At 48.9% G+C, this 25,853-nt stretch overlaps 1 protein-coding gene across 2 annotated transcripts in view; it reads left to right on the plus strand.

Annotated features, from left to right (window-relative positions):
- The window catches only part of cdh24b (cadherin 24, type 2b), a 124,153-nt gene that overhangs the window by 84,151 nt on the left and 14,149 nt on the right, over positions 1 to 25,853 (plus strand). For both annotated transcript variants that reach the window (XM_078098698.1, XM_040171024.2), the window contains exons 6-10: positions 6,525 to 6,706; positions 19,750 to 20,006; positions 21,081 to 21,217; positions 23,832 to 23,953; positions 25,395 to 25,512. In XM_078098698.1, coding sequence (XP_077954824.1) covers positions 6,525 to 6,706; positions 19,750 to 20,006; positions 21,081 to 21,217; positions 23,832 to 23,953; positions 25,395 to 25,512 — 816 coding nt within the window. The remainder of the gene's footprint in view (positions 1 to 6,524; positions 6,707 to 19,749; positions 20,007 to 21,080; positions 21,218 to 23,831; positions 23,954 to 25,394; positions 25,513 to 25,853) is intronic.

Here is a 25,853-nt window from a genome sequence, read left to right on the forward strand (position 1 = left end):
AGGCGATGATTCACTCGAAACAACAATGGTGGCTCCTAAATAATGAGGCTGGCGTAGATTCTGCCAAAGCATCTGTGGAGTGGGCCTTCATTGTTCATCTGTGTGTCCGATGAGGGCTTCTCCGGTGGTTCCCTGTAACAAACCGTCTGGCGCATTGTTGTCAAAACCTCTTCTTGCTGCACTAAGTGCAGGGAGCTTCATTAATAATCATTGCATCGTTTTACATTTTCTTCTGTTAACTTTCAGAGCTTTTACACCTTGACCCTTTTGATTGGGTTGAAAGCAGGCCCCATCCTCTGGTCCTGCCAAGGGGTGCAGCGTTTTCTTTACACTTGCACCCTCTCTATTAACCAACAGGGGGCGACTCCTCTGATTGCAATGAATTGCAGCAAAGTGTAGTTTTGTTCCTTGTGTTGGACCAAATGAACCGAACTACATCACAAGGGTGAAAGCAACCCTGGGATACTTGATAACTACGGGCACTGATTGCTTTATCCAACCCCGCTGGCATCAAATAATGTATTCAATCTGTGTAAATCACTTCACACAAACCAGCCCGCAGGACTACGTTCTGCTCCTCCACTTTCTGCTTCTTTGAAATCTCATAATTTGACGCTTTTTGTCTCGAGAGGATGCATTTGTCATGTCCAGGCGGCAGCGCGCCTTCAGGCTGGGACAACACCTCGTGTTAATTAAACCCGACCTCTGTGTGTTTCCTGCTCTGCAGCGGAACATTCTGGGGGGGGTGGGGAAATTGGGTTTTTCATTCCCTAAAGCGGTTAGACTTCCATCTGGCTCCAGTGCTCGTCTGTGGTTAGAAAGAGTAATAATTATCCTGGTGATAAGTTAAACAATTAGGTAATATGCAATCATTTCCAATAATTGTTATTAACTAATTGGGTTTTACATCTTTCGTGCCCCAAAAAAGTGATGGAGGAAATGAAATGGAGGAAACTAATTAAAACGGAGGTAGCTAATACCCGAATACTTTTTTTTACATCCTGTTATTTTCTCTATCCCCCTGTTTCTCTTCCTCTCTGTTTTAATATTTCATCTAAAGTTCAGCGCTTTCTGCTTCAATAGGCAGTAAAATCACTGCTGCAAACGGTGCTCTCAGTCACATCTCTCTCTCTCTCTCGTTCTCACTCACAGTCCATTTTTTGTTCTCCCCTCCAGCTCTCCCTGTTCATTTCTCTGCATACGTCTCACAATATCCCTCACAGGTGGAAGGGAATGCCAGCAACGAGTATAGTGCAAACTTCCCTTCCCCTTCTCATACTCACATACGTCCACTCTGTCATTTTAGCACTTTGTCGGCCGGTGCAAAGCTTTTTCGCCACTTGACATCGCAGCCGGAGCCGCAGCAGGTGTTCTATTCATCACCTGCTGGATTTCAATCAGCATGAACACACACAAAGGTACATTATATAAGTTCAGTTGCAGCAGCGGATTGACTGCTCGGACTCCTCGTCGTTTAACAGCATTTGCACTCGGGTGCGCCCACACTGTCGTGCAAGTGCAGACATTCACCTACTACACACACACAGACACACACACACACACACACACTCACTCTCTCTCCTACTCCATAAGGCATTTGAACAGGCCTCAGTAATGGCTAATGGCCTGTCTCTCTGCACAAGTTAAACAGCAGCATGCAGTGTTTTATACCACTTGGCCCCCGGAGCCTGTGAAGGAAAATATCTGCGCTGTTTCATTATTAAGCCCATTAGATACATAACCCCAACGAGACGCACAAAGCGCACGCTCTCACTTTCACCCCATGCGCTCTGATTTAACCCTGTGGTGGCATGCAAAGGAAAAGAAGAGAGAGAATTCTGCTGATACAGCAACCCCCTCCCACCCTCCCCCATTTTCTGTCTCTCCGACTCCGACACTTCTGATGATGCTTTAATCTCACTCTTTGCTCCTTGATCCTCCCTTTCCAACGTCGGCCTTTTCCTCCTGAGCCCTCTTGAGTAAGAGAGCCTGTGTGATGGACCCCCCCCCTGCCGATCTAAATGGATGCAGATTTTATTCAGGCTATTTTCAAAACCACTGCGTTCGCTTTAGCCAACTAGACACTTTTTTAATGACTCCACCACCAAGAGAAACACTTCAGATGAGACGAGGGGAAACGCTCTTATTTTTTCTATTCCACAACCCCCCCCCCCCGCTCTCCTCTCATCTCCTCTCACTGCTTTTACCGAGACCAAACTTGTTCCCCCGCTGTTTTCTTTCAGTCCCTCTGTGTCCCCCTTGTGTTGCATCTTTTATTCCACATTTATCTGACATTTCAGCCCCTCCCTCTACAACTAGCAGTTTTCTGCACTTTTAACCCCCCCCACCTGTCATCTCACTTTCATTCCAACTAATCCCCCTGCCAGTGTGGCAAAATCCCGACCAAACCCCAGTTACCCCGGGAGCCGATAGTTTGTCTCTGGCGAATCAGAGCTGGCTGATACCGACCGGAGGGAGAACATGAGGGTTTGAGGGGGGGCACCTGCACTGACGCTAACGCTGAGCAAAGAGGTGGCGCGCCCATGCTGTTCCCTGGCAGCCCGCTCTAATGACTTCACCCGCGTGAACAAAAGGCAGAGGACGGATCATCCGCTCTCTATTTTCAGCAGCTCGAGTGATTGCATCAGGGAAGCTGCGCTGCCGCTGTGAGCCTCTCATGTGCGGAATGAGATGGGAATCTCTCCACACCATTCGCCTTTTCGTTCTCCTCTCTCTCCCCCCCCTGCTGCCCCCCCCTCAAACCCCCACCCAGTCCATCACAGGTGGAAATGATGCACGACTTGTGTTGCCAGCTACTCTCCCGTGTGAGAAGAAAGCTGATAATGACTTAGTCTACCCTACTTTGCCGGCATCACCCCCCCCCCCCTCCCCTTTGTCACCTTCAGCGTTCCCTGTTGGTGACAAGTGAATGAGAGAGAGAGAGAGAGTGAGATGGCGTGGGCGTGCGCTGCCACCACTCTCACCGCATAATAGCCCAGATCAACAGAATCCGTAGTCTCTGGTAAATAGCTCTCCTAATTTGCCGTCTCATTAGCAGCATCTTGGTTGATGGTTCCCAGTTGCCTTGGTCCCGGCCTTCCGGTGCTGCGTCAGTCAGTCCCAGATGGTTGGAATGGAATTCACGTCACATAAACGGGCGCTTAGTGTTGAGTCGTTGGCTCATGCTGCCCCCCTATCCAGTGGGCAGATCCCCTCCTCCCTGCAGGGCCATGGGGGCCTTGGCATGCTGGTTGTGTGACACGTGCTTTACCATATTTTATAATGTCATGTGAAGTATTTTGAGCCAGATTGTTTTCTTTTTAAAACCAAAAAGGACATTTTGGAGCCTGTAAGCAGGGATTTTTGTGCCCATCAGGCAGGTGGTACACTGAGGTCCTGATTCCCGCTCACGGTGTTGTATGGGCACGATGTTGTGTGCAGGTTCTAGAAAATGCTTCTTTATGGAACTTGTGGTGCAGAAATGAGTCCCTAGGAAACATTCATGCACATTCATTCCACGTGTTTTTGGTTTGATGCTTGAAATGAAGTCGGTGAGAAACAGAAACTTTAGAGATTTGACATTTTGTTGTATAACACTAACCGGTTAATGTTTGGAATTTTTAAGCTTTTATGTGTTTTGAAAAGGCGGTTTGTATATAGTGTCTAAAAAAGACTACATTAGGATTAAACCTTTAATGCACCTCTAGCTTCCTTTTCAGCCTTTGGCTGATTGCATTTACAAAAATCTTAAATTGGTCACAAGATTATCTTGTAACTTCCAATAATTCAACATTTTCGAGAGAAATCCTGTGGCTTTTGTCAAGGGAACCGATGTGATTCTACATTGTAACAGTGGAGTCCTGCTACCTTTTAAGTAATTGCTTAAGGTACTTATTCCTCAATTTTCACTTTCAAAAAGGTAGCTTTGAGTCCGTAAGTTGCAGTGCAAGTGCACTGGAAAGTGTCATTACATCTTGTACATTACGCTTTAAGCAGTAGCAAACACTCAAGAGCATCTAGTTTAACACTGTGAGAAACAGGAGGGAAGGAAGTGGTTGTCCACCAGGAGGTAAATTAACTGTGTTTAACGCAAGAAGACAGAAGAGGAAGACAGAAGAAGTGGGTAAAGAGCAGCCTGGAGAGCTGCGCTTGCTACGGGGCCGATTCATGGCCCTTGCCGGTCAGCAGTCAGCGTAATGCTGCTGTTCTCGCTGCCTGTGATGTGCACAGAAAGGTCGCAGTGCCAGCACATCACTACTGAAGCATATTTAACCACAGAGAAAAAACAAAGCTCATTCCAGTGGTTGCCGGTGAATTGCTTTGTCGTTTTTGTTGTTATGCCATTTACAAAAGAAAACATGGCGGCAGCAGCCGGAGAGAGAAACAAACTAATGAAGGAATAATATATTTGAGTTGTGTTTTTAGGAGAGTTTCTCCCCGACAGCAATTATTAGTACCAATCAGGGGAACACGCAGCTGGGAAAACTGCATTGTTATAAATGGCAGCTCGATGAAGAAAGGAGAAACTATTAGATTCACTGCAGTTTCATCTTGCTCAAGAGAGAATTTGTTCAAATTCATTCTAATCCAAATCCATCCTGGCTGTTTAGAGTGTTCTCCATTCATCTATCCTGACTCTTATTGCCACAGCAGTAACATGCCGGTGCTCAATTCAATAAGTGTTCAAGATGAGGAAACGACAGGCTCAATGAGGTTTTCCCTCCGCTGCGTCTTTTGATCGCAACCTCGCAGTGTTCGATCTGTGGCATGTGATAAAAGCACAGCAGCAACTTCTCCTGATCATGTTTAGCATCAGCACGTATTGCACAGACGGATGGCCTCATCCTGAGGGGGGGGCAGCGGCGTTGTTCGGTTTTCTGCAAAAAGTGTGTGTTCTGTTCTAACTGGAGGTGATTAAAAAATAAGGTGTGGAGGCCTCCTTCCCACAGATGTAGACGGACCGAGTGGTGGGGTTACCACAGACGCATTCAGGTCCTGCGCTCTGAATTGATTTATGAGAATGTTTGTGTCCTAAGGAGGGTTTACACTAAAGCGGCACTTGAACATGGTACGTGTTTGGTTTTTCTTTTTTGATTCCAGACACCTTTAAAAAAAAAAAAAACATGCCAGGAACCGAATGAATAAAGCATAGAACGTGTTGTTTGTGTCGGGGGTTTCAAGCTCCTAACTATTTTTCATAAGAGAAGCTGGCACTGCTAACTCCAAACGTCGCTCCATTTAGTGACCGAGTCAACAAGTATTTAAGAAGAATTATGTGATTAAACAGCTTATTCTGCTACATTAACAGAGCATTGTTACCATTTTGAAAATAATTTCAACAAACATAAGAAAACCTGATTAGAAAATGACCCTTCTGCAGCTTTAAACAAAACATAGGAATCGTAAAACTTGTGATGGTCATGTGCGCTTTGGGAGGGTTTGACAAATAAACATTTTTGTTATTCAGGTTGTTGGAGCGTGAAGCCCTATTTTGTGTGCTTTCAAACCAGTAAAATAAAAGACAACATTCAAACACCCTGGTTGATAGCTTTGCCCGGCGACGCCACCCGTGATCTCCGAATCCTCAAAGTGAAATAAGCTCACAGTTTTGATGTTGTCACATCTACAACTCGTCTGCACTGTGCGTTGCCCTGGATGGCGTCCTGTCGACGACGCTGGCTATCTTTTATTCTGTCAATCCGGTTGTGCGATGTTGTTCTCGCTCACACGTACAGGTCTATCTATCTGATTCCTTCAGATTTAGCGGAGCAGATAACGCCTCCGTTCGGATGAGCTGTCTGTTCTGTGCGTGCGAGCCAAATGGTGATATCTTACCTTCTCCCTTCCTACCTCGCTTGTTCTGGTCCGTGCAGCGGGTGGCCGCTGTGTCTGTTGGGGTGCACTAAAGTGCTAGTGGGTTTTGTTATGTAGTAAGGCCTGTTCACAGGTGCACTCCATGCTTTCGTCAGATAGGTGCATCGGCTGGTCGGTGAGAGAAATGTACTGCGTGTGAACTGCAAAGCCAGCAGAAGGACTCTAATAATGTGCTGCTTTAATGGGCCCAGCTGTAAACGTAAAACCAGCAAGTGTAAAAATTATGGCAGCCCACATGAAAGAGCCTGTTATCTTGATTCGCTCTTGTTTGCAGGAGGAGGGAATGTGATTGTGATGAAAAGCTGGCCGCGGCCATCAACACGGAGGCAGACAAAGCAGCTTTTCATACCTGTAATCTGTGTTACTTTTTTAATCTCTGTGTTTCTCCTTTTCATTTATTTAATTATTTCTTTACAGACGTATTTTACTTGGCTTTTAATAAAGCCTCAATTCCCAACACATACTCTGCCTTCCTCTCCTCTTATCTCGCTCCTTCATCCGAATAAAATGCTGCTTTTCCAAAAACAATATTGCAAACGCTGCCTCAGCAGCAGGTTGTGAAGAGCAATTTGAAAATGTTGAAAAAGATAAAATGAACTGTTAACTGTTTCATTGAGGTGTATCAGCGCCTGCCCTGTCCCCTCCCCCAGGTATGTGGTCCTTCTCCGTGTCCGAGCTGGCCATCCCGGGGGCCGAGATTGGGCGCATCTCAGCGGCCGACGCCGATCTGGGCGAGAACGCCAGGCTGGACTACACCATCCTGGAGGGGGAGACCGGGGAGACGTTCAACATCACGGGAGTGAACCAAGAGGCGGTCATCACGCTCAACAAGGTGAGGCGATGGAGACGGAGGGACGGACGGGTGAAGGGTGGAACAGATTGAGATCTGTGTCGCCTGTGAGTCCCAGCATAGCTGACAGCACGTTGCCAAAGCACATTACCTGGAATCACCTGGACGAACACAAAGACACTGTGTAAGCCTGTCCCACTCCGCATGAGTCATTCCTCCGCCGCCCTTTGCATCTGTGGATTTTTTAAACAGGTGATCTATATTCATCTCACCTTTTTCTCCTTCTATGACTCCCATCCGATGAGAGTGGTTTGATGACAAATGAACTTGCCGCCTGATTCACAGTGTACCCGCCTCCCCCTATCAACGCTTCCATCTGTTGACAGCAGAACACAATGAGGCGTCCGTACTCGCTGGAGTCAGCCGTAATTTGCAGCGAGAATGTTTTGACTGCCGCCGTTCAGCAAAAAAGGTTGTTTTTCTCCCCTGGGTGCGCAGAGCATTTTGCATGTACAGAAGGATCAATGAGGCGATGGCTCTTTGCCAGTTCAGCTGCCTAACTGCTCCTTTCAGTGTAGTTCAGGTGATTTCAGTTTCAAACAATCCCCGTAGTCTCCCATAATCCCCTTCTCCTGAGGATGCAGGTGGTGCTAGTTGGCCACCCACTTGTTACTAGTACGCATTGTAACCCTGAATACACGCCCGTCTGATCTCAGCAGAGAGGCCTCCGCACTCACACATAACCCAGACCCAATGGGGAGAGTGCGCTCTGCGTGGGAGGCTCATCTGAGATACAATGCTTTAATTTCAAATGAGCCCTGAAGACTCTTCAGTGTAAATACAGACGTGTCTCTATCAACGCTGTCAGCTCGCTCTCTGCTCGGGGGGGGGGGTCAGTCATGTATTTATATTGTGAGCAGTATACGCCGCGTACATTTAAATGAGTTTGAGGCACGTCTTTAACTGATTAGCCTGATTATAAATGATTGCCTCCATGCATGTCTGAAATTCTCTGAAATAGAATCCAAAAAAAGATATTCATTATAAATGACTTGTACTCCTCCTTCGATCAAAAATCCAGCATCTATGAATATTCTGACTGTCACATAGTGTCTCCTCCACTAATAGTCCTCATCGTGCACTGGAGCCCCTGTGCTGCAAGTTGTATCACAGTGAAGGTCAAACATCTGTGGTGAAGAAACGAGAAGCTAAAATATTTCTGAGAGGAGCCGGATTCAAAAACTCATTCATCGACTAATCAATCGTTTCACTATTGTCCTTCTGTTGGTCTCAGTCATCCTTTCTTATTGTGCTAGTAGGCTCCTACAGGCAAGACTACATCTTCAAAACTGGAAGAGAAGTCTCCTAACCTGTATAGAATTCTTTAAAAAACGTTCCTAAATTCTCCTGAAATGCTTTTCGAGAGGGATTGTTTTCCCCAGCAGAGACCCACAATAACAGCAACTCTGTAAAACAACATTACTATTTGTTTTGAAAAGCCCATATTAGCGAAGCAACGGGTTGTTGGCGTTTCCATCACCTGTGCTCACGACTCCGTTTGAATTCACCAGCGTCAGCCTTGGTTTAGCAGGGATCCGCTGAAAAACAATCCTCACCTGGAGGGGGTGTGCAGAGTGGCATCTCCAAGCCCCGCTGGGAGCTCCTTTGAAGAGAAGCTGAGGCAGGGAGAGGACTGGAGACTCAAGAAGAAAAGAAAAAAAGGCAGAGGCAAGGACCAAGGAATGAGGAAAGAGGAGCACGGAAGGGGGGTTGCAGCACAAAGGGTGGGTGTTAAAATGAGGTCCCGAGAGGCGGTGACAGTCTAACAAGGCACTAAGAATATGGAGGAACCAGAGAGAGACATGCGGAAAGAGAAAAAGAAAGCTGCGCAGTCATTGACAGCCACACAGAGAAATTAGCACATAGGCTAAGAGACACAGAGCGGTAAAATAACCATCCGTGGCCACACGCAGAAAGAGGGATAATAAAAAACAGTCAAAACGGAGGAGAAACACGACTTTGAGACAAAGAGGGAGACAACGTGGAAACAAAAAGACCAAATGAAGAAGTGAGAGGCCGAAAGAAGAAGAACTCCTAAGGAGAGCCAATCAATCAACACGCACATGCAACATGGAGACGGGCGAGATAAAAAAAGATGAGAAAGGAAATTGACTTGCAGATTTATAACACACCTCTCACCCGCAGCATTCCTCCCACTAGATTCAAAGACGGAAACAAAACGAACAATTAGTTGTTCAACGTGGCCTCCTCCACGCGGTTTTGTGTTGCTTTAATCCCTCTTCAAAGGCATCGAGAGAAGAAGAGAAATAGATTAGACCAACTGCTAAGGGTTAAATATTAAATGCAACTCAACACTCACGGGATGCTAGAGGATTCATATTTGAGCACTTCGCGAGCAAAGTGGAACATATATTGAGTATTTACAGATCGCTGCAAGGCAGCGTGTCAGAAGTCAGCCATAGAGCCGACGGCATTGGGTGGGTGGGGGGCGGGGGGTGCGTGTGTTAAAAGGTGCTCCAGAAAACTGCTCATATGAATAAATCCCAAAGATCTGACTCGAATAGGATTCCACGCACCACTAATGACAAACATGGCAGACAAACTACAGCTAATAGAATTAAAAACAAACAGCGTTAAATTGACACTAAGCTCCCCCTCACTTTCACTAGTTACCCCCCCACCCGCCACCCCACAACAAAACCAAAAAAGGTTTCAAAGAATGTTGTGCGTGGGTGTGTTAGTAATGAGCATGCTCCGATGTCCATTTCCATGCAGAAGCCTTTCAAAGTAAGGAGAACGTTAGCAGAGATGATGTGTGTGGCCCCCGGAGAACCGAAGGGTTTCTGAGCGGAACAATTTGTGTGTATCACAGAGTCGGCCTTGACCTTGCTGGCCATCCCTGCTGCTGTGGGCTGAATCTCTTTAGCCGGTCATCTAACAATGCACACACACCCACACACGCACACACACACACCCACACACAGAGCGGAGACACACACCTTGCAGCAATAAACCACAGAGAGGGAGAGAGAGATACAGACGCACACGTCAACACGCCGCACACTTGACCTTGCGGCTCCGTGTTTAAACTCTGAAGAGGGAGTAGAAGATCTGCGATTGCACATTTTAGGCGACGGAACTGGCGCTGCGGTGGCTCTCTACTTCTCAGAACGGCGTGAGGGATGAGAGGCGGTCGGGAGACTGAGCCGAGGAGGCGCGGAGTGAGGCGGGGGGGGGGTTTAACAGCAGATTAGGAAGGAATCGAGTCTACAGAGGGAGCTGGAGGAAGACGTTCGCTGTTAGTTAAAAAGAAGCTGTGAGAGAATATGTGATTGCAAAATGGAGGACGGGGACAGACAGAAGGAGGAGGACGCCGGAGACCTGCTGATGAGCACAGGGAGACAGAGGCGAGGGTAAGGAAGGGGACAGGCGAGAGAGACGGTCGGGTCATTAGCAGCCTGCAAGTCGGGGTGTCGACTGAAGAAGCCTGCTGCTTATCACTGCTTATTTACCGTCGGGCCCACAGAGACCCCCCCGCAATAGAACAGATCCCCTCGCTCTGCCATTCTCTCTCTATCTCTGCATTTCATTACTCTCCCTCTCTCGGCCTGATCTCCCCACACATGTCCAAAAATGCAGGGCAGGGAGACACACAAGCTAGAACACACACACATACACCTATGCATACATCCCGTACACAACCCCACGCACCCACCACCCCACCCTCCCTCCTCCGGTTGGTGTCTCGAGGCGTGTCAGACGGCTTGTGCTTATTGTTTGTCTATGGCTCTGGCTCAGAGCCAAGTCTGCCTAATTTCAAATTCACACACACACACAGACACACACACACGGACACACAGATGTCCAAGAGGAGACACGCAAAATCAAAGTGAGCCACACAGTAGAGCATTCATCCGCCGCTCTCCCCCGGTGGACTCTGGCATTTACTTATTACATATGGTTCCTAATGTGTCACGGTTACTGATACCGGAGTACGGGAGAACCCAAATGCACGACTCGTACACGATGGACAAGACAGGAGGGTTTTAATCAAGGTTCAGGCAGGGTCAAAACCGGGAGATCCGTCAGGAGGCAAACAAGTCCAGAGGGGCAGGCAGGTAATCCGTAGACGAGGACAGGCAGGGTCAGAATCAGGAGGGCACACAGACAGGCAGACAAATCCAAAACGGGGCAGACAGGTAAATCGGGGTCGAGGAACAGACGAGGTCGGAATCGAGAAAAACAGGATGGCTTCGGGAAACGCTGGAAAACTTGGTAGAACACACAAGACAATCTGGCAGTGAGCAACAGAATGTGACTGGCTTAAATAGTGAGTGACTGACGAGGGAAGGCACCACAGGTGAGGGTGAGGAGAACCAGGTGCAGGAAATCAGGTGACGAGGTGGGAGGATCTGAAATGACAGGAGAGTTAGTGAACATGCAGTGGAGATGAATAGACTATGATGTGAACACCCAGTGAAGATGAAAAATAAACTATGATGTGGACGTATGTGTGACAGAACTCCCCCCTCTAGGGACGGCTCTCGACGTCCCACTGGGCTGGTCCGGGTGTGCTCTGTGGAAGTCCCTGATCAGGGAAGGGTCTAGTATGTGGCGTGACGGGACCCACAAGCGCTCCTCTGGGCCGTATCCCTCCCAATCCACCAGATACTGCAGCCCCCTACCCCGTCGACGAGACTTGAGTAGGCGCCGGACCGTGTAAGTTGGGCCCCCGTCAATGAGCTGGGGGGGCGGAGGGGGTCTGGAGGAGGGTTGAAGTGGACTCTCCAGGACAGGTTTTAGCCTGGAGACATGAAAGGTGGGGTGGACCTTCATGGCCCGCGGCAACTGGAGTCTGACTGCTGCAGGGTTGACGACCCTGGAGACTGGAAAGGGACCCACAAATCGAGCCGCCAACTTCTTGGACTCCACTCTGAGTGGAAGGTCCCGGGCGGACAACCAGACACGTTGTCCCGGGACGTAGCAGGGTGCCGGGGTGCGACGTCTATTAGCCGACCGTTGATACCGGTCCGAGGTACGCAGGAGCGTGGAGCGGGCTTGCTTCCAGGTGCGCCGACACCGCTGAATGAACGCCTGGACAGAAGGGACGCTTGCCTCCAGTTCCTGCTCCGGAAACAGCGGAGGTTGGTATCCTCTAGAACATTGGAAAGGTGAGAGCCCGGTAGCCGAACTGGGGAGTGTGTTGTGGGCATACTCGACCCATAGGAGTTGCTGGGACCAAGAGCGGGGGTTGCGGGAAGAGATGCAGCGTAGAGAAGTCTCCATCTCCTGGTTCATCCGCTCTGCCTGACCGTTGGACTGTGGGTGAAATCCAGACGATAAGCTGACTGTGGCCCCCAGTAGCCTGCAAAACTCAGACCAAAAATGAGAAGTGAATTGTGGCCCCCGATCGGAGACCACATCGACGGGCAGACCATGCAGGCGGAACACCTTCTGTAATAGCAATTCTGCTGTCTCTTTAGCAGAAGGCAGCTTAGGTAGAGGGATGAGTTGAGCAGACTTGGAGAAGCGATCAATTACCGTTAGAATAACTGTGTTACCGTCAGATGGGGGTAGGCCGGTTACAAAATCCAAGGCAATGTGGGACCAGGGACGATGAGGGATGGGCAGGGGGTGAAGAAGGCCGGATGGAGCCTTGTGAGAGGGCTTATGCTGAGCGCAGATAATGCAGGCACTGACGAATTCTCTAGCGTCCTTCTCCATGGTGGGCCACCAAAACCGTTGTTTCAGCAGAGCTAGCGTGCGGATCACTCCCGGGTGACAAGCCAGGCGGGAAGAGTGACCCCACTGCAGGACCTTTGAGCGCAGATTCGCTGGGACAAACAGAAGGTTATCGGGGCAGGCACTCGGTGCCGGTTGCGCTGTATGAGACTGTTTTACTTCCTCTTCCACCTCCCAGGCCACTGCCCCAACAACACATTCAGGGGGGAGAATGTTCTCCGGACTCTGAACGCAGCTCCTGGACTGGTACTGACGGGACAGGGCATCAGGTTTGGCATTCTTCGTGCCCGGCCGGTAAGTTAGAGTAAACTCGAAACGGTTAAAAAATAGAGCCCACCTTGCCTGTCTGGAGTTCAACCGCTTGGCAGAGCGAATGTACTCTAAGTTTTTGTGGTCAGTCCATACCATAAACGGCTGGTCAGCTCCCTCCAGCCAGTGTCTCCACTCCTCCAGTGCAAGCTTTACCGCCAATAACTCCCGATCCCCGATGTCATAGTTCCTCTCCGTGGCAGACAGTTTCCGGGAGAAGAAGGCGCATGGATGAACCTTCTGATCTGTAGACGACCGCTGCGAGAGAACTGCTCCTACACCGGTGTCCGACGCATCCACCTCCACCACAAACTGGCGAGCAGGGTCTGGGAAAACAAGGATAGGGGCAGAGGTAAAACGTGTTTTCAATTCCCCGAATGCCCTGGCCGCTACCGAGGTCCACTGAAAGGGCACTTGTGGGGAGGTTAGAGCGGTGAGAGGAGCAGCCACAGCACTGTAGTTCCGAATGAACCGCCGATAGAAATTGGCGAAGCCCAAAAAACGCTGCAGTTCTTTGCGGGTGGAGGGTTGGGGCCAGTCTGCCACCGCCCTGGTCTTCGCAGGGTCCATCTGAATATTGCCGGCTTTGATGACGAAGCCCAGAAAAGATACTTCCGAGGTGTGGAAACTGCATTTCTCTGCCTTAACGAAGAGGTGATTCTCAAGGAGTCTCTTGAGGACTTGCCGTACATGTATCACATGCTCCTGTGTAGACTTGGAAAAAATCAAAATATCGTCCAGATAGACAAAAACACAGACATTGAGCAGATCGCGGAGAACGTCGTTTACCAGCCCCTGGAAAACAGCTGGGGCATTAGTGAGGCCAAATGGCATGACCAAATATTCATAATGTCCACTGGGAGTGTTGAAGGCCGTCTTCCACTCATCCCCCTCTCTGATCCTGACCAAATGATACGCGTTGCGTAGATCTAGTTTGGAAAATACAGTTGCCCCTTGTAGCAACTCAAAAGCAGATGAGATGAGTGGAAGTGGATACCTGTTTTTGATGGTGATGTTATTGAGTCCCCGGTAATCAATACAAGGTCGCAGGGATCCGTCCTTCTTGCTCACAAAAAAGAACCCCGCGCCGGCCGGGGATGACGACGGTCTAATGAGACCGGCAGCCAAGGAGTCGCTGATGTACTTCTCCATAGTCCTAGTCTCAGGGGCCGACAGAGAGAATAGTCGCCCTCTTGGGGGCGAGGTGCCCGGAAGGAGGTCTATAGCACAATCGTACGGGCGGTGAGGCGGTAGTGAGGTGGCCCGAGCCTTGTTGAACACCTCCTTTACATCGTGGTAATCCTCGGGTACGCCCGTGAGATCTGGGGACTCAGGAGACACGGAGCGGCTAATGGCAGACGCCGGCTTTAAACAAACCGCGTGACAGTGAGGACTCCACCCAAATATAGTCCCAGTAACCCAGTCAATGTGCGGATTATGCCTCCTAAGCCATGGAAACCCCAAAATGACTGGTTGTTGAGGTGCATGAAGTACATGAAAGGTGAGTGCTTCACTGTGGTTACCTGACATCTCCAAGCGCAGCGGGGTGGTTTGATGAGTCACCCTGCAGAGTAGCCGACCGTCCAACGCCGTGGCCCGGATGGGTCTTTCCAAAGCGATTTGCTCAATCCCCATCTTGAAGGCCAGGTCTTGGTCGAGGAGATTGGCGTCTGCACCCGAGTCAATCAGAACCGGAACAGTGTAGCTCTTATCCTGGAAAAACAACTGGGCATGGATTTGGGGTCGAGAGGGCATTTCTAATCTAACTTCCCGGCTCACCAGCGCCCTCTGGTTGACTGGTGAGCCCTGTCTTTTACTGGACAAGCGTTCACATAATGACCGCTTTGACCGCAGTACATGCATTGGTTGGCCTGCAGGCGGCGGTGCCTTTCAGCCGGAGCGAGTCGAGCCCGTCCCAGCTGCATTGCCTCTGGCCCCGCGATAGACTCAGAAGGTCCACCCTCGGTTGGTGCCCGTCGCGGTTCCGGCCACTGGCGCGGCGGTGATCCTGAAGCTGCGCAAGCGACCCTCTCTCTTCTCCGCTCCCGCAGACGGCCGTCGATCCGAATGGCGAGGGCGACCAGCTCGTCTAAACCAGCAGGGAGATCCCGAGCTGCCAATTCGTCCTTTACGCGGCTGGATAATCCGTGGTAGAAGGCATCGCGAAGCGAGGCTTGGTTCCAGTCACTCTCCGCTGCCATGGTGTGAAAGTCAATGGAATAGTCGGAAACGGATCGTATTCCCTGCTGCAGACCAAACAGTCCCCGGGCCGCCTCTCGTCCGGGAGTGGCATGGTCAAAAACCCTCTGCATCGCCTCGGAAAACGACGCGACGGAGGAACAGATAGAAGTCTGTTTAGCCCATTCGGCCGTTCCCCAATCCCTTGCTCTCCCTGTGAGCAAGGAAACAATGTACGCTACCCGGGACCTCTCGGTGGGAAACGCGGACGGCTGGAGCTCGAAGGCGAGCGAACACTGTACCAGGAACGGTCGACAGGAACCGGGAGCGCCGGAACAACGCTCGGGTGGAGGAAGACGTGCGTCGGACATTGGAGCGGAGGTGGGTGCTTGGGCAGCAGCGGGGGTGACGTCCGGAGTACGCGTCACCACGGCGAGGTTCCGCAGGTGGTCGCGGAGGGACTCCATGCTGCTCTCATGGCGGGCCGACATAGACTGCATGGCCTCAGCCATGAAGTGGAGCTGCTGCTCATGGCGCTGCAACATGTTGCTTGGATTCGGGGTTTCGGGCTCGGTACGTTCTTGGTCGGCTGGGTTCATGTTTGGCCAGATTGTACTGTCACGGTTACTGATACCGGAGTACGGGAGAACCCAAATGCACGACTCGTACACGATGGACAAGACAGGAGGGTTTTAATCAAGGTTCAGGCAGGGTCAAAACCGGGAGATCCGTCAGGAGGCAAACAAGTCCAGAGGGGCAGGCAGGTAATCCGTAGACGAGGACAGGCAGGGTCAGAATCAGGAGGGCACACAGACAGGCAGACAAATCCAAAACGGGGCAGACAGGTAAATCGGGGTCGAGGAACAGACGAGGTCGGAATCGAGAAAAACAGGATGGCTTCGGGAAACGCTGGAAAACTTGGTAGAACACACAAGACAATCTGGCAGTGAGCAACAGAATGTGACTGGCTTAAATAGTGAGTGACTGACGAGGGAAGGCACCACAGGTGAGGGTGAGGAGAACCAGGTGCAGGAAATCAGGTGACGAGGTGGGAGGATCTGAAATGACAGGAGAGTTAGTGAACATGCAGTGGAGATGAATAGACTATGATGTGAACACCCAGTGAAGATGAAAAATAAACTATGATGTGGACGTATGTGTGACACTAATGAATGTACACATTGCTGCTAATGGATTTTTGATACAGCATGTGAGCAAGGCCACAGTGTAAGTAGCAGGTAATTGAGGAATTTGCATAACTGGTTCTCGACACAGGAGCTCCGGGACTCTGCTCTGCTGCAGCGTCCCCCAGAGCCCAGAGGTTCACATCCATGCGACTGGTGGACTGGTGGCGGCAGCTCGAGCACACCTGGAAATTGCAATTTTAAAAAAAGTGTAGAGAAGGCGCAGCGTGTTTGCGAAAGCACTCATAGCCACCGACGCTCCGGTTTCCCAGCACCATTACACGCGTATACTAAATTTAATAGCTCGGATATTACACACTCCAGACGCAACACCGGGCACGTCACAGCATCGTTAATGGAATCCAGCAGCGTCCTGATTCAGGAGGTTCCCCCTTTTGAGGAATGTTTTCAGGGTGCTGTGAGCTGTGTAAGCTTGCTATTTGTGCCTTTCGTTCCCTCTCTTACCTGGAGGACAAGCAAGCTCGCGGATGTGTCAGTTTGCCTTTATTATTTCCATATGCTCTCACTTAAAACGGCTGGCTAATCCTCGGTCACACGCCAGCAGCGAGGCCCGGGATTATCTGTGTTTGTTTTCTCACGCCGAGTAGAGATTGTGTTAATCTCCTCATAGGGAGAAAAAAAAATATGAGGGAGAGAGAGAGAGAGAGAGAGAGAGAGAGAGAGAGAGAGACCAATGTCTTTCATTGTAGGTTAGGAAGACGTGGGACATCTGTGAGTGCAATAAGACAGAAGACAAGTGACAGAGCGAAGGGAGGGCGGCTGAGGGAGAACAAAGTCAAAAGAGAGCTTTAGAAGTCTTTGTTCTCTCGACTCTGCAGTTGGCAGAAATGTCCAAAGCTACATTTGTCATGAGACAAATGTGATGTGTGATCTTGGGGTTGATTTTAGAATGCAGAAAATCAAGAAAGAAGTCGAGCTGCCAGGGGCACACACAGATACACAAACACGCACATACTCATAGGTGAGCACAAGTATGCAATCTTATTTATTATTTTATTTTAAATCTTGTATTGAAGAGTCAGGGAAATGCTCCCCCTCTGTGACCTGAAGCCTCACCCTGCAGAAATGAACATTTACTGCAATGCATGCACTCATTCATAACCACACACACACAAACTCTCAATAGAGCATGCATGCATATGGGTCGGCCTCCCTGAGAAGAGATGTATTATGGATCGCCAGTCTACCATGCAGGTTAGCTAATTAATTTCTGCTAACTGTGAAGCAAATTTGAAAGGGAAATTGTATAGAGGAATTAGAATTTTAAAAAAGGACATTAGGAGCTCCGTAGGACAGGAGAAGGTTACACTTGTGGAGTGCGTGGGTAAAAGGGAGGCTACATAAGGGATGAAGGAGGCGGGCAGTATGTCTTTTTCCGGTGAAACTTTTTGATTTTGGGTGTCCGTCGAAACTAGAAAGGTGCTCAGTAAAGTGAAGATATCGACCATGTGGTCTTAATCGTTGCTGTATTGTGTGGTTTAAATCAATAATTAGCCCACCACAAACTGACAAATCCCACCCATTCTGTCACGAACGGGTGTAGGCAGGACTCAAACAAACAAAAAGACTTTAATAGCCAAAAATTCCAAAGCAAAATTCCAAAAACACAGGTGGGAAACAGGAACACTTCAGGCTTGAACATTCAACAATGACACGACAAGTGACAAGAGACACACATGGCTTGAATACACTAGTGAGGTGCAGGTGATTGGACACAGGTGGAAACAATCATGACATGACAGACAATCATAGGGGAAGACAGGACAAGGCAGCAAGTGAAGTTACCCAGGGACACAAGACGCAGAAAACTACAAAATAAAACAGGGCGTGACACATTCTGCCTCTTAAGATGTTTGTGTGTGCACGTGTGTGTGTTCCACACAAGCTCTTGTGCGCGTGAAAACATTTTGCACCAGACCGAAAGAACATAGAAGAAGAATCGTGTGGCGTGTGGGTCATGTATGGGGGAGAGAGAGAGGGGAGTGTGTGTGCCTCTGTGGCACACACACAACGATGGGGGGGTGGAAAGGATGGGTGTGGGCGTAAGGGGAGTTGGATGATAGAGTGTGTGAGGCGGGCGAAGGAGGGGGAGCGCAGTGATGGAATACTGGGGGACGAGAGGGGGGTGGGGGTGATGAGTGTGTGCTCACAGCGTGAGTGACACCTCTCCTCTCCAGATAGATTGTCTCTCCCTCTCTCTCCCTGTAACGGGGACCCCGTTAAGGAACCCTTTCCCCCCCTCTCCACACACACGTGCGCCCTCATCTCCACACGCTGCTTGTTTATTTATCTTTTTTTTTAGAGGCGCTCCCTCAAATTGCCAACATTTCGATCCCCATCCCTTTGCCCTTTTCTTCTACTTAATCTTTAATCAATCTTCTAAAACTGCTGATTTTCTGTGAAGCAGTTTACTCTGGTTTACAGCTCAGAGAATGGGAAGAGAAGAGGAAATGGAAAAAGAGAGATCAGAAAGGGGCGCAAGTGAGAGGATATCAATATTCCCAATGCTGCTGGGATGCTCGGAATGATTTTTTTTCCTCTAATATTCGGCGAACCAAGGAGCCTTTTTATCCTCTGTCCAACGTGGTTCTCAGTGCCAATCCCACTGACAGGACTCATATGGGCCGTTTCTTTAGGAACACACGCACACTGACAGTGTCTGAGATCTGAGGACACGTCGGCCAAAGATCCACTTGTACCTGCACACCCACACACCAAATATCCAAACATTTATGAAATATCCTCAACAGAGTTTGTGTCAAAACAGTGGATGTGGATGTGATCACCTGCGTGGGCCTCTGCCCTCACTAACAATTCTAGGCAGACCCCATCTTTCCTGCCTCACAGGGCGCTGGCTGGGACACGGCGCGGCAATCACACGGACACCTCAGACAAATAGGCTGCGTAACTTCCCTTTAACAAACACTCACCGGGGCCCGAGCTGTTACCCCAAAAGAAATCTCTTCCCCCTTGCGAGGATACAACGCGTTTTCTCACGCTTCTCATAGCCAGGAGTCTCAATGGCGATGATCGAGTTGCCATGGTCATTTTTTTTTTTTGCGCGCCTCTGTTTTCAGTTTCCACTCATGGAAATCTATCCCCCACAGCAACCACTTGTCGACATCGAAACTATATCGGCCGCACTACTTCCAAGTGAAAATCCACTCTGTGTTCACAGGAACAACTTTGAGTTACTCCCACATTGGTTGACAAGGCGCCAAATCAAAGCAGCCAAACATGGAGCAGCATCATTGTCGAAGCCCTAGACGATGCTTTCAACCTTTTGTATCGGTATCGATGAATCTCGTTGGTAATGCTGTATTTCCTACCTCACACAAAACCACCACCTAATTATCCCATCAGGGCCACGTTCAAAACGCAACACGTTGTTGCCATGGTAGCATTATTTACTTCATACTATTTTCGACCTATTTTGGATGTGACGGTTCTTAAGCCTCAGCGAGCTGTTGGAATATTTCAGTATTTGACATGCCTCTGCTTTTGAAATTCAATACCGTTCTTTAGATCCAATGAATGATGAAGCTTCGCTGTTAGTGCGTACTGTACCTAAACCTCTGACAATGACATTCTTCTACAGCTAACTAGCCTTTCCTCCGCTGCCCTCCCCAGGCGGTCGACTATGAGAGCCGAAGCTCCTACTCCTTCTCCGTGGAGGTCCTCAACCCCATAGTAGATCCTCGCTTCTTGCGCCGAGGCCCCTTTAAGGACCGGGCTTCCATCCGAGTAGCAGTGCTGGATGCAGACGAGCCACCGAGGTTCTCCCGAGCACGCTACCACATGGACGTGTCTGAAAACTGCCCGCCGGCCTGCACTGTGGGCCGGGTCAGCGCCGTCGACCCCGATACTGGTCTCACCAACAACATCAGGTACAGAGACACTGTCATCGTAAAGCTAGCAAGAGTATTTTTCATTGAGAATAATGGAGGCAAAATTCAGATAAACTGCGTCATCCATTCTACCGAGGTTTTTAAGGATGGAGCACTGTAGGATAAATATGCTAATTGGCTTGATTGCTGAAGGTTGGACAGCCCGTGAGCTTGGCTTTGTTTGTACAGGTTAAACAATGACTTAAAGTGTAAATGAATGTGTTATTGATGTGCTGGGGGGTGCTTTTTGTTTGCTCTAGACAGAGAAAGGCTAAATATTTGCAGTCTTTGTGCTAAGCTAGGCTAACAGGCTGCAGACATGAGACGCATCCAAACTGTAAGGAAGAAAGCCTCTCCAGAAATGTTGATTTAGTAATTCAAACAACATTTCTATGATGCTTATACAGTTACAATGCCAAGTGAAAAGTAAACCACATGACGGTGCTGCCAGTTGCAGTTGCTTTTTATTTTTATTTTTTTAATTGATTGATTTAAACATGGCATATGCACTCTTTTGGATTGAAATCCAAACCCAGCTCTTTAATTAAGAGAAAAAAGACCCAAGCCTAATAGCTCTACAAATAAAAATAAGCTAACTAAACGACAACTCAGTACTCACTGTACTCGCAGTACTCACATACGCTTAGTGGTCCACTCCTCGCACTGCTGTTTGCAGTAGGTTTTCTTTGTGTGTCTGGGAGGCGAGTGATTTGCCTGTAAGAACCGCACCAAGCCGTGTCCCAATTAGCAGAGGCAAAAGTGCTAAGAGTGAGTGCGTGCGGAGGGATGATGGTTGGTATATTCTCAGAGATATTTAGATAATCGGTGGCACTTCAAAAGAGCTCCTATCAGCTCCGATAATCTCTCTATATTAATTCTTTGGCCATTCGAATGCAGACTTCCTTATCGCACCCTCACACACTCGCCCTGTGTGCGTCTTTCTCTCGGCACCCCACTGCCACCTCAGCCAGCCTTCATTCACTTATTCCTTTCTTCACTTCCACTTTCCAATTTCACTTTCACCTCCCCTTTCTCAACTATCTCCCTCCTTCAACCCCACTTTTCCTTCACCAGGTTCTCTATTGATCCCCAGTCGGACCCGGAGGCTCTGTTCCGTATCACTCCAGACACCGGCCTCATCACCACGGCCATGGAGCTGGACCGCGAACGCGACCATTGGCACAACATTACTGTCATCGCCACGCAGAGAGGTCAGAGGTCCTTAAGTCTGTCGCTAGAACTCATCCATTAGTTCAGCGGTTCCCAAACTCAAGATTGCCGCAGCCCACTTTGAAATCTGAAAATCTTTTGCGGCCCACCCAAACCTTTAATCACAACTCTGGTGAACGACAGCTTTGTTTCTCCGACGCGCCCTGAAACAAGCTCCATATCTCACGCGCTTGAGCGCCCGCTCAGCATCTCGCCGTCGTAGACCGAGCTTTGGCATGTTTGGCAGAGCGCCTTGAGCGCCGTACAGTATGGATCAACCGATTAACCAATTGATCCATATATAAGGCGCACTGTCGTTTTTTGAGAAAATTAAAGGCTTTTAAGTGCGCTTTTAAGTGCGCTTTTAAGTGCGCCTTAAAGTGCGGAAAACGAGGTATATTTACTTTCATACTACAAGAGGGCGCCCCATTTGACATTGTTTTGTTTGGCGGCGCCTTTTGTTGAATAACGACAGGCGGACAAGAGCAGCCGTTTCGAGCGAGAGCCTGATTGTGTTATTAATCTGTTCGTTTAAATTGTTTGTGCTTCATAAATTAATGTTTCACAAAACTTATGTGCTGCATCATAAATATTTTGATATTAATTTCAAACTTTTCAAAATTGAAAATTAAAAACATTTTACCTCTCGCGGCTCACACTTTGGGAATCGCTGCATTAGTTAATTTCTTTTAAATGGGACCAATGTTTTACCGACACCTGCTCCCACTGATGAGCATGAAGCTTTATGGGAGTGTAAACTGTAAATGGCGTGGTATCTGAAAACCGGCTTAGGGCTCCAAAAAAGTGACATATCAAACGCAACCGTTGCTTTTGGGGGCCCACCGCAGCTGTAAGCAGAGTGGAAAACGCCTTTTAGTTCCAGCAAACCCTTCACAGAGAAAATACCAAAAATAAGCTGAAAGAGACAATCACAGTGTCACAAAGCTCTAGCGCAGCTTTCAACAATGATCAAGATGAGGTTGTCTTTGTTGTCTTTTATTGCCAGGTTCAAATGATGAAATTTGAAACAACGAGATGCTTTGTATCAACAGCTGAAGACCTGCTGTGGTTGATAGTGGTAAAACCCTATAAGGGCCGTACTGGGGTGGAGGGGTTGTAAAGAGCTTAGACTACTGCAAAAGAATGGTTTGGTTTTAATGATAAAGCTGGCAGTATTGTGTGTTTTTTGTCATGAAAGGATAAAAACTAACGATACGAAGGTGCATCTCCCAATACTCCTAGTCCTTCTGTCGCATTCTCAAGCCCATTGTTTTTTGCACGGCAAAACAATCTCAACAGCTGGAAAAAGCCATCATTCAAAGAAATGGAAATAGTGCATTCAGGGACTATTTCTAGCTGTAGATTATTGCATAAGTGGTGAGTATTATTGGCAGCAAGTGTATGTGGGACCGACTGAAATGACACCTCAAGCCAAGTGTTCGCAATATGGAAAGAACATGCCACCCACTGTAAAAGTCAATGGACCTCTCTGCAACAGCACAATTATATATATATCATGTTTTGAATACAGATACCATATGGCAATGACTTTTCGGCCTGGCATGTCTTTTTTTTAATTAACACCAGCCTTTGGCTAAATAATGGCTCAATTTTGAGGCCATTATTTGGATCTTCCTCTAAGCCCCCCCCCCCCCCCAAAAAAAAAAAAAATAGTCGGTGCAGCCCAGTGACTGCTGAGTGTGCGAGGAGAGGAAGCTGTCTTTCGTGCCTGGTCTCGCTCCGGACAAAGTTTATGTTTACTTAAAACGACTCGGGGGGCTCCTAGTGGCAGCGAGGATTCGTAGGACTGGGAGGGCAGCACAGTGAGTGCCTGCCTTAAATAATGAGCTCTCGTTAACCAACAGACAGTCGGAGGCCGTGTTGGCTCCTACCTCAGTATGAGCCGTGCCATGGCCACGGGCAGGCCAGCTCATCCTCCTGCATTACAGCAAGCGCGCATTTGGGGGCTTTTTTCGGGAACTGTGAAGCAGCCGCTGTCATCCCTGACACAGTGGTTTGAGAAGATGGTGTGGGAGTATGCCAATTTACAGAAAGCATGGCCCCCCTGCTGTGTTGCAGGGTTGCCTGCTTAAATGTAGGAGTGAAGGTGTGTGCTGAAAAGCCTGGATTGTGTTCCACCCCCCGCACTAGGGCAGCCTCAACTGTTGCTGGGGGGGGCCTTCTGCCAATCCATTTAAACTGCGCCCTGGCATGACCGCATGCAGATTGACTCCTTCTTCTGCTCCGTTTCTCTCTCTCTTCGAAAACACACACACGCGCGCTCTCTTTCGCGAGGAATGCAACAGCTTCTTGTGGAGACATCTGACCACCTTGGAAGCGTCAGCCACACCTCCGCTGGGGAGCCTGTGAAACCAAATGCACTACTTTATTTTTAGCCAACTTTGCGTTCGGTAACGTGAGTGCCGCTGAAGTTGCTGAACAAAGATGGAAAAGCACGACCTCGCTCGTGAGGGCTGTCAAATGGGTTTATTGGAGTGCAAACGTGCACGCGCTCGTGGTTGTTACATTTGTGGATTTTCTTCTACGTCAGGTATAAGCTTCTGCATTCACCTCAGAGTGCTCTATTGTAAGCTGTTTTGTGATTGGCTCTTTCAGACAATCCCAGCCAGGTGTCCAGAGTTCTGGTTGCGATAGAGACATTAGACCTGAATGACAACGCACCGGAGCTGGACCGTCAATACACAACGGCCATTTGCGACTCATCGACCATCGGGCAGGTCAGTATGTGTTTTGCCAGTCTGATTGATGGGTGGTGTCTGCATGAAGAGTTCCGCTGTAAAAACAATTTGATGAGTGAAAATTGGCACAGTCGATTCATGACGAAACATTTCATTGAGCAACATTGTCAATTCCCACAGGCCTGCGCTGTAGCAATGTTAGCATGCTAACATGCTAAACTAAGAGTGTGAATGTGGTAAACATGAGACCAGCTCAACATCAGCTTGCAACAGGGCCTAACGATGCAGTTTAAGACTAATAGAATATCACTTCAGAGCAGTTTTCCTTCTGTGCGGGTGTTGTGCAAAGCATACAAAGTTCAGCCGTACATCCCTTCAGATACGGCGGCGTTCAGCTGCAGCGCGTCATTCAGCGAGGTGAATCCTCCATGGCCTGTTATCAGAACGCAGCAGCTATTCAGATTGTAACTACACTCCAGTTTGCTCGCAGACTGCCATCCGTCCAGCTTTTTTTTGTCCTTCTATTTCTTCTTCCTGGTGTTTTGCTCCTATCTCAATTATATAAATCACCTGTGCACTGCTAAATCTCACCCTGGAAGCCATCCCCCCCACCCCCTTCCTCATCCTATTCCGTAGCCATATTTTGGTGTCTTGGCCCATCTGTTGTTGGTTTTTTTCATCACTTCTGATTGTGTCTTTGTTGTTTCTCACCACTAAATCTGTGGTTCGGCGGCAGCAGCGTTGATTTGTTTTTTCCGCCTGTGGTGTTGGTGTTTGTGTTTGGCTACGACGCGATGCACAGCGGGTTCAAGGAAGGGAGATTATGATATCGTCAAATGTGTTTAGGCTTTGTGTGGGCGTCTCTCTCAAACTCTCCCTGCGTGACTTCATCGTTAGACAAAACACGCTGGAATATTCACACCCAGAAACCGACAACATGACGATTGTACAAATGTTCCCGCGGCCTGCAGACACGACTAACTCAATGAGCATGCGGCGCCGCTCATCCCCGCGTTCCCTCTCCACGCTGGCACTCCAAAGCCCCTCTGAGAGGACGTCTTGCATAATGACCACCAGAAGTTTTCTTCAAAATAAATTACCGCTCAGTTTAGGCTGCGGGGGAGATTTTTTATTCTTTTAGATTAATCTTGATACAATTGCCACTGTAGGCTTGGCGCGGATTCCACTGCCGGATGACCAAATGTTTGCGTAAGGCGATTCCCATCAGACGCGGTTATTTATTGGCTGTGGGAATCAGTCCCAGTCCGCCTGTGTCTCTCTGCGCTAATTGTTTGGCTTTTTTGGATTCATGCTGACGTCTGCTAATGGTTTGTAGCTAAAAGCACTCTCTGTGCAAATGTTTTCTGCCCTTACCTTTTTTTTTTCTCCTGCCCTACCAACCCGCTCTCAAACACAAACACACACACTCACATCCTCCCCTCACCCCATCTCGTCTGCTTTCTCTATCTCCTGCTTTCAGGTGGTGCAGGTGTTGCGGGCGATTGATAGAGATGAGGGAGGGAATGACAGCACCGTGTATTTCAGCATCCCTCCGGAGTCTGGCGCCGCCCTCAACTTTAGCGTCAGGGACAGTGGTGGTAGGCACTCAATCTTCCCCTCTCTCCATATATGTCTCTTAATACCCTTTCCCCCCCTCCCCCGACAGACACACACTGTTTCTCCACTACTTTAAGGCTTTTAATCCCACATTCTTTTCCAGCGTTGTCTTTTCCCCTGTACTCTATTTCTTTCCCCCTCTCAAAGCCTCTGCCTCTTCCGTTCACCCCCCCCTCCCCTTTCCTGCCTCTCCACTATCCAACTCCAGTGGGCCAATTGTTTTTCTTTGTTATGCTCGTCTCTTTTATTTGTCCCTCTCGCTGGCCTATCCGTACCTCCCACCTCCATCTCCTCCCCACAACCACGCATAGATAGTGTTTTA

This window comes from Gasterosteus aculeatus, chromosome 3 (assembly GCF_964276395.1).
Source record: "Gasterosteus aculeatus chromosome 3, fGasAcu3.hap1.1, whole genome shotgun sequence".
Taxonomy (NCBI): domain Eukaryota; kingdom Metazoa; phylum Chordata; class Actinopteri; order Perciformes; family Gasterosteidae; genus Gasterosteus; species Gasterosteus aculeatus.